The sequence below is a fragment of the Pinus tabuliformis genome, chromosome Q (genome assembly GCF_031772625.1).
Source record: "Pinus tabuliformis cultivar Carrire ecotype Pingquan chromosome Q, CPIR1, whole genome shotgun sequence".
NCBI lineage: Eukaryota > Viridiplantae > Streptophyta > Pinopsida > Pinales > Pinaceae > Pinus > Pinus tabuliformis.
In genome coordinates, this window is record NC_142296.1 from 537,604,914 (window position 1) to 537,621,401 (window position 16,488).

At 38.4% G+C, this 16,488-nt stretch overlaps 1 protein-coding gene across 1 annotated transcript in view; it reads left to right on the plus strand.

Annotated features, from left to right (window-relative positions):
• Positions 1-2,003: 2,003 nt before the first annotated feature.
• AT-IE (histidine biosynthesis bifunctional protein (HISIE)) overlaps positions 2,004-16,488 on the plus strand; it is a 190,338-nt gene continuing 175,853 nt past the window's right edge. Inside the window, exon 1 of the mRNA XM_089384819.1 lies at positions 2,004-2,482. Coding sequence (XP_089240945.1) covers positions 2,222-2,482 — 261 coding nt within the window. The 5' untranslated portion in view covers positions 2,004-2,221. The remainder of the gene's footprint in view (positions 2,483-16,488) is intronic.

Here is a 16,488-nt window from a genome sequence, read left to right on the forward strand (position 1 = left end):
TAACAATATATCATAAGGAATTGCACTTTTAATCTTAAATTTGTTTGTAATCAAACGCTTATGAATTTTCTCAATTTGTCTCCACTGCATGTCGGATGTACTGCTAGCCCATAGTTCACAACCATAGAGAATCACCAGAATCACTAGAAGCCCAAAAAGAGTTTGAGTGGTTTTCCAGTCCCATAACTCTGCCTCTCTACACCTAATTTGAAAAGCATAAAATGCTTTCTAACCTCCCAAAGTTATTTTCTTTCTACAACCATTCCAGCTTAGATTTTTGTTGAAGTCAATTCCGAGGTATTTGTAATCCGCAACTTCTTCCAGAATGTTGCCTTCAAAGTAGAACTTATGTTGGTTATGTTTTCTTTTCTTAGAGAAGACCATTACTTTTGTTTTGCTGATATTGACTTGCATCCCCACACTTCTACAAAAATGCTCAAGGGATAGTAAGTGCTCTTACAAACCAAGAGCTAATTTAGCAATTAGAATAAGGTCATTTGCATACAAAAGAAGCCTTATAACAAACTTGCCCAAATAGATACCATCACCCCCTTGCGAATTTAACCATTCCTCAAGCTTGTTGATATATAAACCAAAAAGGGTAAGAGATAGTGGGCAACCTTGCTTGACCCCGATATCGCTTCTAAAACTTTCAGAAATGCCTACTGAAGTTCTAATTTTGACTTTCACCTCTTCATACAGCCTATGCACAACTACTCTCAAATGTTTAGGAACCCCAAGTTCCTCCATTCTGTGCCAAAACTTATCCCTAGGAATCGAGTCAAACGCTTTTTTGAAATCAACAAAGCAACAAAAGACTTCTTCATTTTTCTCCCAAATTTTTTCAGTGATGTGCCTTAAAGTTATACAATGATCAACTGTGGAATGTTTAGGTCTAAAACCTACTTGCCCTTTAGCACACTTATCTCCTTCTTCTGCCCACTTGCTAATTTTGTTTTCTAGCATGCTTCCAAATAGCTTTGCAAACAAAGGGTTTATCACGATGGTCCTATAATTGGAGGGATTATTGACGTCACCGCTCTTGAAAAGAGGTATTGCGAGATTAGTTGTCCAATTTGTGGGGAGCCCTTATTGTATGATGTTGTTGAAGATTTTTGTAATGTGAAGTGCAAGAATCTTTGAGCCCTACTTTAGATATTCTGCTTGGAGTTCAGGTAAGTCTTTTGCTTTTCCAACACCCAACTTCTTGATACCCATCTCTACCTCTTATGCTGTGAAGAGTTCAATATCAATGTTGACCAAGGGGGGAGGGTCAACCTTGGAAACACGAGTAAAAATTGATTCCAAATACCAAAAATCTAGATAGCTTATATATATATATATGTGTTAAATCTGAGTAAAAATTGATTCCAAATACCAAAAATCTAGATAGCTTGTATATATGTGTTAAATTTGAGTAAAAATTGATTCCAAATACCAAAAATCTAGCTTAAACCACTGTTCTCTAAAGTTGCCCATAAACTTCTCTCTCTTCTGGCTAGTAATAATATGCATGTGTTAAGTACAATGATGTGTGGTTTAACGGTAAGTCTACTTGGGCGAAGCTCAAGAGACCATGGTTCAAATCTCATTGAAGTCTACTTGGGCGAAGCTCAAGAGACCATGGTTCAAATCTCATTGAATACATGACCTGCTGTGGTGGCCGCTCGAGAGTAGATCCCTACCCCGCCTTGGCGGCACGAGAGTCTCGCTTGGCTAAAATCATAGGATCTTAGTATATTGACTTGCAGGTAGTTGGATGTACTCTTGGTGTTATAGTCGCAGCGACGAGGATTGATCCCAGGTCTCCCATAGATTAGGACTGGCCGTTATGATTTACCACGTGGTTAAAAAATAAATAATATACATGTGTTAAACGAATAAAAGCAAACAAAACTTGTAATAGTGTCTAAAGTTGCGGAGCCAAGCTAAACACGTGAAGGAAGGTTTGTGCCAAGTGATGAAAAGGGACTATGGAGCATTTAGGAGGTTTATCGAACTATTCAAGGGCTTCATCTAGGAGGGGTAGCGTTTAGGAGGTTAATCGAACTATTCAAGGGCTTCACCTAGGAGGGAATGACTGAGTAGTTTTTCCATGAGAAGGAAACACTACACCTTTGCGGGCCACCCATTTGTTGTTCTCTTCTAAAGGTTTAAGAGGGTGTAGGGGTTTTAGAGCCTGTTTTTGCTGAAGCGCAGAGAAGACAAGGCGGCTAACGCTATGCTTTCTACACTGAGTCGTGGATCATTTTCTTCCTTTGTTGCTGATTCAGGGCATGATTTATCCCATCTTAATCTTCTTCGCCCAGATAAAAATTCTTGCAAGTATCTGCATAGATCGTGTCCATTAACGCCCAGGCATTTAAGATGGACCGGTTCCAAATCCAGGTTGGTTTTGGCTAAAACTGCAGCATCAGGAAAAGAAGAAAAACGTCAGAAGCAAGAAGAAGAGGAAGTGGAGAACGGTTTGTTCAAAGCACAGGTTTGTCAAGGAGTTGTGACTGAAAATGGATTAAAACCCTACTGTTTTAGCCGTGGTCATTTATTTAGTTACTGATTTTGGTGGGTTTTATATTTTTACATTTTTTCCCCTTTCTAGTGTAATATTAATTTTGAAAAATTTATTTGTTTCACGGAATGTATACTTTAGAATTCAAATTCGAATGCTAATACAAACTTGATGTATACTTCTGAATGTATCATAAGAATTCAAATTCGAATGCGAATACAAACATGTTAATTATGACACAAGTGCATCGGCGAGTCAGCAAGCACCTATAGTTCATACTGCAGTGAACAGAAGCCTCAAGGCTCAGCATGTAATTGATTTAACTGCAGCAGGAAGCTTTTACCACCCTCCCAGAAAACATATTACATATTCTATGAGTTACTGTAGCATTTAAATACAGAGCCGGATAATTGCTGCTCGTCATAGGATTAAGAAGAGAAGTGCCTTGGGTTTATCTGCAGTCGAGAGTTGAAATCCTGTAATAAACGTAAGGGAACTTGATGCTTTGTTTCAAATACCCATGCCACTGAGAATGTCGAATAGTATATGCATTTGGTGCATCTAATATTCAAAGTTCTCAGCTAAAGGGAGCGGATACTTCTCATAAATTTGTGCATATGAAACAGGACTGAAAAATGGGAAAATTATGCATGAAACAAATATGAAGAAAATAATCACCATAAGTTTCCACCGCTATTTTATGGTTACCAGTAGAAACGTGTACGACTTTATAAGACGGGAACTCTTGGAAACTTCACCCCCTCAAAATGGGTACATGAAACACAATATATAAAAATACAAGATATATAGACAGTCTTTAATATAACACATTATCATACAGGATTATGAGCAAGAAAATACGAATGATACAATGAATGACATTTTAGAAGGGAATCTACTATATTAACTCTCACAGATGATTACAAGATGCAAAATCCCATAGCTTGGTGGTCTTGACTATGCCAATTCAAACCCTCATACACGATAGAATCCAAAGGAAACACTACAATGTTGCCAACCTTGATATTCTGAGTACTGTTAAGTTTGCTGATTTTTTTTTGGTGAATCTAGGCTTTTCATTTATGTCGAAAGATTACATTGTTGAGAACAACTTAACAAAATCCTATCGGCCTCACTCTTACCAGGTTTATTGGCCAATAGATAATTACCAAAAAAAATTACAAATAGCCAAAATTGCTTGATTGTCCAAAAACAAAGAGGAACATCAAACCAAAAAACCTTCAAGATACACAACTAAGAGCCATTATGTATCAGAGAAAGGTACTAGAGCAGGATTCTTTGGGGTTGAACTAGGTGGTGGCAGACGCTGAAACTCGCAAAGGACGTGTCTCTCCATGTGAGCTAATCTGCCTTCAAAGTGGTCTAGCTTTTCCTGTAGGTGCCCCTGACTCTTTTGCAGATTCACCAATTTGTCCTGCATGTGCCATTGGTTTCTTTGGATATCATTCAAGAATGAGATGATTGTGTTTTGGCCATCATGCCTATTTCTGCTGAGCTGTTCAAGAACAATCTTGAGATATCTAAGCTGACGACTAAAGCTTTCCTTGGAGCAGACTCATTAAAACCAAGTGTATTGGGAGGGTTGGGGTCTACAGCCTCATGCTGGCCAATGCCCTCTGGGCGATGCCGACTTGATTACCCTTGCTCACCAACCCCACGCCTCACTCTACCTCACTAATGTGGCATCTTGAATCTCACCAAGGAACAAGAAGATTTGGATACAGGGAAGCTACACACTGGCTTAAGTAACAAAACCTTCCACGCCAACCAGAGTACCAATCCACCTCAGAACAACAACAACCCACCTAGACTTGCAGCGAAATAAACCAGGATGAAGTCCGAAAAGAAACTATCTAAATATATACCCATAGATTGTAAGAGAAAGAATACATAACCCTCTAGAAGGCAAGGCAATTGGGACACAGAGGCTGAAGCATAAAATTAGTGTCCTTGAAATGACCTCTTAGGCCACACTTCTGAAGCCCAAACAAAAACTAAAAAACCCAGTCATCCAAGGGTAGACCCAGATTGCTATACCCCCCAATAATTACCAAGAACGGTCGAAAGACTCAATTAAAACGACATAATACAACAACAAGAAGTAATTGAAGGCAGACCATAGAAGCACTCCACATTACCTTGTTCTTGAATTGGGGATCCGAAAGGGGGTTGAACGGACAGTCTGTTGTGACAGAGTGAATCCCCCAACTTCACCCTTCTCACTCCTAATTGCAGGTGAGACAACAGAGTAGCCATAATGCCGGGGTCCTAGATGATATACAACCTACCAATTTTACCTTAATTGCGTGAAAACCATGCAAGTGCATTGGCCTCGCTAATTTTAGGATTTCTACTTCCAGATTGCACTCCGTCCCTCAAATTCATCCCACACTCCAATGAGGCCAACAAACTCTATAATGGTAGAAGCCATATCCACTTGCAGGGATGCAAGACCAAAGTCCCTACACCCAAAGTAGCCATAGACATGCCCTTCTTCACTTGCCCTCCAACAAAGACTAGAATAACATCTTATTAGACTTACCCATTGAATAACGTTTAATTCAGACACATGTGCATGGTGGAGGTGTGCCACGCCACCCCTGCCTTAATCACTGCGAGTGTCGGCGGGGTGAAGGGCATCCTCCCCGAAACCCCCTTGTCACTGTTCATCCACTCCCATCGGGGATAATTTTGCTAAATTTTAAATGGGATATGAAATTCTATTTTGTCCATATGAAGCTTGATGAGGTTGGAACCGCACTTGAACATCCTAAAACAATTAACTGTAATGTGAAAAATTTAAGTAAAAAGATAGAAAAGAAAAGATAAAGGAGAATGTCAACTTTTACTTAAAGTATTTAGCATTACCCAAGTGACAAACGTCTCAAATCTCAATGCTATATTCTTGTCTTGTCTTAAAGGGCTAGTGGTATGGATATGATGATATTTATTGGTGGGTCCTGTAGAAAATTTATGATCTACACCCTTAACCCAGTGTACAAGTTTGCATGTGCTTGTTTAGGCCCATGAGGTTGGAACCACACTTGAACCTCCTAAAACAATTAACTATAATGTGAAAAATTTAAGTTAAAGGATAGAAAAGAAAAGATAAAGGAGAATGTCAACTTCAAATTAAAGAATTTAATATTACCCAAGTGACAAAACGTCTCAAATCTTAGTGCTCTATTTCTGTTTTGTCTTAAAGGGCTAGTGGTATGGATATGATGATATTTATTGGTGGGCCTTGTAGAAAATTTATGATCTGCACCCTTGACCCAGTTTACAAGTTTGCATGTGTTTGTTTAGGCCCAACCAACATGTTTTGTCATGCTGATATAAATTTTAGTGTGCATTCATTGCAAACATTAGAAGTGTACTTCTACTATTTTTCACTTTCATATTAGCTGGTAATTTATACAAAATTTAGGCAAACATTCACACATATGAGACACTTATTTTTGGTCAAGTTGGCCCCGGAAAAACCCCACAGCCTCTTGGGAAAAACTTGTCTTCAAAGAAGGATTTTATTGCTTGAGAAATTTAGACTAAGTACATAAAAAGAACACAATGCTTATCTCCCTTTTCAGCTTTAGCATTAAATGCAATTTCTGGAAATTTGTGCCCATTGTAATTTTCGGATTTTCACAAAATCTCATGCCCAAAATTTCTGCATTTTCTCACAGTCGAACTCCTCAAATTTTGTGCCCAAATTCTGCCTCGAAATCAGTGCCAAACCTGCCTCGTCTTCTATGCAAACAGGGGACTGAACCTCCTCAATTTTTGTGCCAAACAATTGCTGAAATCCTCCTCGATCTTCATGCTACTTGTTGCTAATTGCCCTGAAATTCGTGCCTCGAATTTCGAGCATGAACTGAGCTGTTTCCTCCTTGAAATTCATGCCTAGTTCTCCTTGAGAATTGTGTTGTAGACCCTCGAAATTCATGCTGTTGTCCCTCGAATTTCGTGCATCTTGTCTCCTTGATTTTCATGCCTCTTCCCTTGAAAATTGTGCTCTAGTTCAATTCCCCTTCTTGGAATTCGAGCCCTCCTTTCTCTGCTGCAATTTCTCCTTGTAGTTTTCGCTCCTCTCTTCTTCTCATGTTCTTTCAAGTGCGAAGTGTAGAATGAGATCCCTTTTCCCTTTTTTGTCTCTTTGGAAAATATTGATTCCCTAAACCTAGGATCCAATGGTTGAGATTTAATCTCCAAATCTCAAGATGGGTGGTTGAGATCAATTCTCTCAAATGACCCCCCTCACACATTGGCCCCATCACTTAAAAGTCTCCTAGTACCTTTTTCAAGTTGTGTACCTTTTCTATTTTTCTCGTAAAGTGAATTTTTCAACTCACTTTAATATTAGAAAAATACATTATGTATTTTACACATAAAGTCACTCTATAAAGTACAAGTGACTTTAATATTAGAAAAGTACATGGTATAACACTTTTAAGTACATTTTCACCCATGACATTAATATAACTCATAAATGTCACCAAGACAAAAGTAATTAATGTGCTCACTAGGCTAAAAGGGATAAAAGCCTAGTAACACCTCTCCTTGGTACTATTTTCAGCAAGTCCCATGCTCCTCATTGACACTTGGGTGGACTTGCAATCGTGCCCAAAAAAATGCTTGAAATGTCATTGGAAATGGTTGAAACAGTTTGGAAATGTTTTTGATTTTATCATACAACATCTCATATTTAGAAACATTGTATGGGTACAAGAAGTGGTGCTTCTAATGTATTTTATACCTATTTTGGTGTTTCTAGGCATTTTGGGCGCTAGAACACTGCTTGGGTAGGCATTTTGTACAACACAAGTAGAAACCATGGGGTTCGGGTTAATAATCCTAAATTCGAAAATATGTACTTTTCCAACATGAGGCAAGTAAAACTCCAAACTTAACACAATGATTTTTAATTTCACATAGATTGGACTATAATGAATCCTCATGCATGTGTGGAATAATAAAACATCTGTTACCATTTGAACTCAACACTATTAGATATCAAAGTTTGTTTCTATAAAATTTTGCAAAAAATTCAAGTCGTATGTAAATGATTTTCTCATATTCACTATTGAACGACATAGTTCACCCATTTAATCAATTGAGAAAGCAAATCTCGTTGAAGCAACATATTAACCCCATAATTTCCACAGAAGTTTGGAGTGACAACAAGTGGTAAAGAACAAAGATCTCAAATATAACTTTATAAAGACAAAGTGATATTTACAAAGAAGAGAAAAGGCACGAGGTGTATGAGGGCACCTCCCAAATCTTACTTTCATATTCTTACTACTTTCTCTGTAGTTTCTTTACTTGCAATCTATGAGGCCTCTTCTTTTTTATTTTTACTTTTAAAGAATCCTCCTTCTCTTAATCCATGAATTGTCATGGATATTCCACTAGAATAGTTCATCACGATATATTTTACAAGTTTCTGCAAAATCTTTGTTGTGTAATGCTTGCTTAACATTAAAATTAAATGTCACTAGCTTAGTGCTAAGAGTGTTGGAATAAGTTGAGAACGAAATAAAAAAGTAAAACAAATATCACACCATCCACACATTAAACACAAGATTTGCCTTGGGAAGCCAATTTGGGAAAACTTGATTACAAGTTGAGGACTATGCCTTTCCCTTTTCTTCTTAGGCATGAAATGCAAATACAAAGAGAGATGAACTCACTATGGAGTTGACATTCACAATGTGGCTTACATGGTTGCTATAGGGTCTTCTACTTGCTCTATTATGCTCAAAATAACCCACTCCTTATCTTTGCTCAACTATGGAGCAATGATCAATACAACAAGAATGGAACCCCTTCCTTTCCTAATAGCTCAATATTTCATATGTACTAATGGTAGTCTAGGGTTAAGGTTAGGGTTTTTTAAATTTTGCATGCCTCCACTCCCAATTAGCATTAGGGTTTTGACTTTCTAGAAACTTTTTAAAAGTACACATGTGAGTAATGGGAGTTCACATGGCGTCCACTTTATATCATGGTGGTCAAAAGTATAGGTCAACTTGCAAGAAGCATATTCTTCATATGATCTGATATTGAGGTGATCTTTGCATCGTTGGAAAATGCTCAATGTGTAGAACAACTTTGAGAGGTTGTGAACTACATTTGCAAAGAGTTTATCTTGGTCATCTACTACCCCAATGTTTCCTAGAAAGTTTTAGACCCCAAATCACCAAACCGGGACTTGCCCTCAAAGTGGTCCCTACAATATGACAACTCTACTTTTTCCACCACAAAAGTACCAAAATGAATGGTAGACTATACATGATTCATTTTGGAACATATCTCTCCATTTTGGGAGGCGTTTGGCCGCAAACAAATTTTATGAAGAAGTTGAGGGTAATTTCCTTTTACCTTCTCCCTGGAGTCCTATTTGGGCTTGATTTGAAGTTGTCCTTTTGTCAATTTTAGATAACAATGGTATGTTCTATGCTTTAGAAAAATTTACTTCAATTTTTCTTATTGGCCCAATATCAATTTCTAGTTTAGCAATCACATTAACATTGATAGTAAATGCAGATAAAACATAAACAATAAGCAGAAGACAAGCCAAGGCAAGAGGACACAATATTTGGCGGATGCCAGGGAAAAGCCCCAATGTGGGGAAAACCCTTTGATCAAATCTTCTTGTTATTATTCAAAAGTTCAATAGAGAGAGAGAGTACATCATACAAAATTTACTTGCCCAATCACTGTCAAAACAGTGCAACCAAACAACAGTCAACAGGATGCCCTAACCAGAAAGTCAACGCTGGTTAAACCAACATAAAATCTCCTCCAAATGAGCTCGGTCAAACCCAGTCAACCTGACCTCCAAAGACAGTCAAAGTCAACCCAAAACAGTGTGAAAATCTCGATAAAATTCGGTCACTGTAGAGTCAATGCTACGGTTAAAGATTCTGTGGCCAACACAAGTCAACCTGCTCCAATTGCCTCTATTTTCATGCCAGGAGACGTGGCCTCAAGAGATCGGAATAACTGCCTGAAAATTGTAGTCAAAATAGGTGAGTTGACCCTCGGTCAACGCCCCTGCAAATAGCCCAAAACAGTCTTGTGATTTTTGCCTGAAATTTTCGGTCAACCCAAGTCAACGTGAGAAGAAGAAGAGCTGCTCCTTTGCTGTACGAACCAATGAGGAGAGGAGAGAGAAAGATGTGTTGAGTGATGATGTCCAAATGAGGAGAATGTCTCTCTTATTTATACAATTCGATGAGGGGTAAAGACACATCTATTGGGGCTACATGAGCCTACATTAGACTTCTGGCCGACCTTGACAATTTGTACATGTGTGAGAATTAAATTCAAAATCTCACTTTTGCTTATCCAAACAAGATGATCTTTAGATCAATCTTGCACCTCTCGGAAAGAGGAAGCCAATAAAAATATCATCTCCATCATATGAGCTGTCCAAGTTGGAGATTGGCCCTAGTTGCCAATTTTAACACCTTTCAACCTAACCTCTAAAGTTCATGTTGCCCCTATCTAATTGTTTTGGATTTCTTTTGCAAAACTGTATTCTTTTCTAATTTTGCATGAACTTTTGGTGCTAAACCCTCTATTATAGGTCAGACTTGCCCATTAGTTTTTTGGTCTAACTTGGAAGGTTCATAGAGTTTTAGATTTTCCACATTCACCATTGAATAAATGTGTATATATGGAGGTAGACTGAGTTTGCATACATTATAATGTACTTGCTCCAACACTTAAAAGGGGCCATACCACAGAGCCCTGATCTTCTTATCAAGATGTTGTAGCTTTTCTTTATTCAACTGCAACTAAACTCGATCTTTACTTTGAATGTCTTCTCAGTTTTGTGTTGGTCACAATGTGCCATATACTGTACTTATGAGTTCTTCAATGTCTCTTGTATGTGCAGATGGATTTGCCTGATCTTATCAATGGTTGTTTCAATGTTCAATAGCTATCTTATCATGTCATCTGTTGCTCCTCCTTATTGTTAATATGCAACATCTAGAGGCGAAGAAGGCAAATATTTAAAGTATGTTTTAAAAGGGGAGTTATTGGTGGAACTATGGACTACTTAGTTATAAGAGGGTTGAATATAAATCAATTTTCTATTTTAAGTCATGGATGCTTCTATTTGTGACCTTACAAATGTTGAACCAATGTCTTGTTCATTGATTTTGTTTGCCCATGGATGGAAAGCTATAAATATTTTCAACTTGGTGCCCATCTTCTCTCAAAATGTAGTCCAAAAGGCATCGATATCTCTATCTAAGATGATTCTCCTTGGTATCCTAAAATGCACCTATACCTTTTTAAAACACATGATTGTTGTGTCTTGTCCCTTGATAACCTTTTATAAAGCATACGAATGTATATCTTACTAAACCTGTCAATTACCGGAAATAGATGGCCATGCCCCTATTGAGAAATCAAGGGTCAGCTAGATTAGGTGATTTCTCTTACTTTGATAACTGCTTGTGATGTATATTTACTTAACTTAATTAACTTCTTCTTTCACTTGATTATTATTAGCATTCTTATCGTCAAACAACTACCAAACTATGAAGATCAATGAGACAAGAGGACACAAAATGTAGGCTGTAAGCCAGGGCCAAAACATCTCCTCTTGAGAGGGAAACACACAAGAATTCTTCTCTTTTTATAGAATGTTTAGATGAAGAATTCCAAGACCTAAGACCCTTGTCAAAGACCCCTCCAAGACCAAGTCAAACTTGTCTTTCTTGATGAGCTTTTCTTTCCAACTACTTTGACCTAGCATCTTCGAGCAATTTCGACCCAACAACTTCTACCCAACAACTTCTAGCAACTTTGACCCAACAACTTCTAGTAACTTCGACCTAGCAACTTCTAGCAACTTTGACCTAGCAACTTCGACCTAGCAACTTCCAACAACTTTGACTTCCCTAATGGTTTCTTCTATAACTTCGATTTCCCTAGCAACTTCTCCAATTTTGGTTTAGCAACTACTTTAGAAACCCTGATACAAGAGAGAGAGAGAGGTCCAAAACTTCGATCTTGCTTCTCTTTCTTCTTTTCCTTGATCTTCGTCCTTTTCTAGCTTCTTACTTTAGGAGATCGAACTTGCTTTCTTGCTTGTTGAATGTCTCTCCAAATGAAGTCGACGTTCCCTTATATATAGGTTTCTTAGGAGTTCAAATCACTGTCCATGAGGTCAACTTGATCCTTCTTGTAGGCTGACTTGTTTGACAAGGTCTTGGAGGGTCTTTGTGACACTTTTGACTTTACAAATTTTTTCTTTACAAGATACAACATGCCCAAAGGGGTATTACATGTCTGACAATGACTCTTTTGACTTCATAATTCTATGACAAACCTGTTGATTTGGGGTAGCATCGGATGTGCTCTAGCCATGAAATTTGGTGGAGAGGTTGGGGCACATGAGATCTCCAATACCCAGAAAGGGTTTGGGCAAATTCTAAACAGATCATGAGATATTAAAATAATTAATATTTTTAATGGAGTCTTTAAGTTTAAACTTAGGGAAAATAAAATATTAATGAGTATTAATATGAATCTGTGTTAGAGTGGTCCAAAAGACATGGACCAAGCCAGATCTAATCTTAGCCGTTGATTAGGGACTTAATCTTGGCCGTTGAATCGTCAACAGGAAAAGTATAAGAGGAGGCTTGAGGGTCACTTGGAGATTACACCAGATGTTTAGTCATTCTATTCTCTAGAGCGGGGTTTGCTAAGAGAGATAGAATCAGTGGTTGGGATAGCAGCCTAGTAGCCAAGGAGGATGATGTAGAGCCAGCAAGGGCTCACACAGGGCCACGCAGAGGCAACCAAGTGCTGCGCAAAGCACCAGAGGGGCCAGCGTAGCTGATGCAGAGGCTCCCAAAGCTGACGCAGGGCCTCCTGGCGCTGATGCAGGGCCAGTGTGAGACAGAGGGGCTGACACAACCCATATTGGGCAGACGCTGGGGTTGCAGAAGCAGTTTTGTGCTGAGGAGCTGCCGGAAGGTTTTTTCGGGGTTTCAGCCAGGAGATTTCTCTCAAATTGTGAAGTATAGCTGCTAAGGAAATTCTCTATTGGGAAGACTGAATCTAGTTACACGTTTCAACGCTCACTCTTAACTAGGGAGGTATTCATAATCCATACAAGGTACTTGGACATTCTCATACTGAAGAATTCTCATAAGAAGAGTTGGATTGGTAAGTCATCTCATAAGCTATTTTCTCAGCTTATACCAATGCATCCCAACATTGTCACATAACAAGGCCTTGACTAACATCTCTATCTCTCCACAAGATCAAAGCACAATGCTGGCGAGACAGTGACTGATAGACACCATCATAATTTGTCTCTTAAGGCACATACCCCATCCGAATGTTCACAAAGTATGTCCTTTTAGGACTATTCCTGTCTTGGAATAACACATCCTCAAGGAATTTCCTCTTCGACTACTCTTACCTATTGGATGCCCTACCACATCCTCAAAGAGTATCAAAATTCAGATGCTTACCCAATCCTCCATTCTTTCTTCATAACATGAAGACAAGAATGACGTGTCTATCTCTCCCTCTCAACTAGGGAGAATCTATACATTCCTATAAAGGGAATATTCCCAAGTTCCCTTTTTAACAAGGGACTTGCCCAAGCTCCCTCTCAATTAGGGACTTGTTTCCAACAACAACTATCTGCTCTTTGGTAGAGATCATGGTACTATCAGCTGCTTGTAGAGCTCCTCTTTTTGTATCCTGTCATGAACTTCATCTTCTTCATTATGGAGCCTTCTTCATCATAACTTCTTTGTAGGGCTTCGACCATCTTTCTCCATCATTTCCCTTCAACGAACCATATGGTTGAACCAATAATCATGTCATCCTTCTTCATCGGAAATCGATATTCTAGTCCACATTTGGATTTTCTTCATTCAACTACCTCTTCCAAGTCATGTTTCTTTCAGGATCTTCCATCCAATCTCATGAGGACTAGTTTTAGGTGACATCTACAATTCTCTTTCGGTAGCCCTGTTTCAACCCAACCAGATGATTTCTCAAAAATCAAAATGAACAGTAAATCAAAGTTACCTTTTTATGATGGCCTTTCGTTATGGCATCAACTTCTAAAATCAATATTCTGCACATGTATGGATCCGTCTCCAAAACATACATTACCAAGGTTCTTCTTTTTCTAGGAGATGTCATAGCTAATCTTTCTAATCAATATCAGATGTTGATTTCTTATCTTATCTTATAGATGCATTTTCCCACAAACTCTTCTTTCATTTTCTTCACATATTGCTTTCCTTAGGATCTTATTTTTCAACATAGAAACCATGATTGTCAACTACCTCATATTCTCCATGAGGTCATATCATATTGATTCCATCTTGTCAATATGTATAAGAGTTCAAGGCATATTGTCTACATGCCTTCATGCATCTTTCTAATGGAAGAGATTTTTCTTCTTCAATCATGCTCATGAGATAGAGCATTCAATCATTCTATCTGCAACCATATGATGACATGACTTTATTTATCTATTACTAAATATATGCATACCTCTTCCTTCATGTGGTCATCTAGAATTCTTTCGGCGACTTCCTTTCCTTGCTTGAAGATGAAAGTACTTCAACCAACTTGATATGCGGCACTCCTTTGTCACCATATCATCATCTTTCTAAACAATGGATCCCACACAAGGTGGAATATAAACTATCAGCAAGACACTTGCTTCTTCCAAGTAGAGGTGAACCTTCTAATGAAGATTCCGATGGAGGATTTTTGATGATCCTCATTTTGCAAATGCTCTTTCCTAATGATGATGATGTATGATGATTTCTTATCATGCTAGATGACTTTCATCCAACCATATATATAGCTACTTCGGTTGTCCTTATATGCTTCCAATGGGAGATGCCATGAGCTACTTCCTTTATATCATGACAACTACTACAACCATGTAGAATTTTTACTTCAACTATCCTTCCATGCTTCTATGATGATGTCATCTCTATTTTAGCATCTATCATACTTGATGATTCCTACATTTACTTGTTAACTTTTATGTTCATGAAAATGTGTGGGAGACCTTCTAATAGTGGAGGTCTATCACTTCCTCCTTCTTTGATTTCTTCTTTTCTTGTTCTTCCACTTCTTTGGTGATATGGGCTTCATTTCTTTCCTTTCTCTTCTTGTTGGCCTTCTTGAGTTTAAGACAATTCCTTTTAAAGTGCCCATATTCATTACACTCATAACATTGTATCTTTGACATATCGATCGTTTTTTTCTTCCAAGGATTAAACTTTCCAAACTTTCCTCTTCTCCTGGCCATGGCAACATATGCTTGAACTTGTTCATTTGATCCAACATTACTTTTTACTTTTAACCTAGTTTCTTCAATTACATAATGACCAAAGTTCACTGAATGGAGTTGCTTCCTTCTTTCCATAGATACTTGATACAAAGTTGCCCCATTCATTAACATTGAGCACAACGGTGGTCATTTCTTTATCAGACATTATTTGTCCTAGTTCTTGTAGTTGATCTCTTATTTGAGATACCCTCATGAGATATGAGGCTACCCCTTCTTCCTTTGATACCTTCATTTTTGATAGTTCAGTTCTCAATGACATGACTTCTCCAGCAGTGCTTACATAAAACAATTCTACCAATTTTTTAGAGATATCTTTCGGTTTCTCCAACTTTGCTACATAAGGGATGAGGGAATCCTTGTTTGATTCTATGAGGTTTCTTTGAGCCTCTATTTCCCCTTTCATATACTTTGATAGTGCTTGAGCTTGCTCTTGAGATGGTTTGGAGATTGAACCCTTAACATATTCAATAACTTTATTCTCTTTGAGGATCAAATCTGTCCTCTTTTTCCATGCAAGGTAGTTTGATGACAGGAAGGAGCATTGGTCACAAATTGAAAATAGCGGCATTCTGAACTTGGAATCCATGATCTTAGTGGGAGATTTTAACCTCACAATGAACAATTCGGAGGTTTGGGGAAACCAGAGCAGGCCAGACAAACTTGTAGCTCATTTTAAGGATTTTTTCTCCCGGAATTCCTTTTCAGACATTAAGCTAGACACAATTGGACCAACATGGAGAAATGGCAGATGGGGTTCACAAGGCATTTCAAAAAGACTTGAACGCTTCATGGTGAAGAAAGGTCTCGCTAATCGCCCCACTGAACTAAGATCGTGGATTCTTCCCTCACAAATTTCAGATCATTTTCCAATCTTCCTGGTCTGGTCTGATTTAACAAAAGGGAAGCCCGCTCCCTTCAAGTTCAATCACTTTTGGCTGAAAGAACTGGAATTTACTACCTTGGTCAGGGACTTCTGGACTAAACACAATCAGAGTGTAGGCAACTCGGCCATGGACAACCTTTGCAACAAGCTGAAGAAGCTTAAATAGGTGGTTCGATGTTGGGCCCGACAACATAAATTCTCTAGGATCAGAAAATTATTCTGATAGATGCTCAAATCAAGCATCTGGAAGATCCCCAATCCTCTGATTATTTCTCTGAGACTTCCAAACTGAAATTAGTAGACTTGGAGAGAGAAAAAAGACAGATCCTCTTGCGCCAAGCAGAGGAATGGCAACAGAAGAGTCGCCAGATGTGGTCGACGAAGGGGATAAAATACCAGGTTTTTTCACAAGCAGACTTCCAGGAATCGACAGAAAAACACAATCTGGCAAATCAAAAATGGCTCAGGGAAAAAGCTATACAGGAAAAATGAAATTCAAGAGAAGCTTTCAGATATTTCCAATCCTCCTTGCAAGCCAGAGATACTTCTCCCTCTCTGAATTATATGGAATTCGTTTCTCTTTTCTCCACATTTGATTGATCCAGAGAACTGCTCTCTTCTGGAACGCCCTGTTAACAAAGACAAAATCATCCAGACTCTTAAAGAGATGGCCAGGGGCAAGAGCTCTGGACCAGACGAATGCACCATAGAACTATT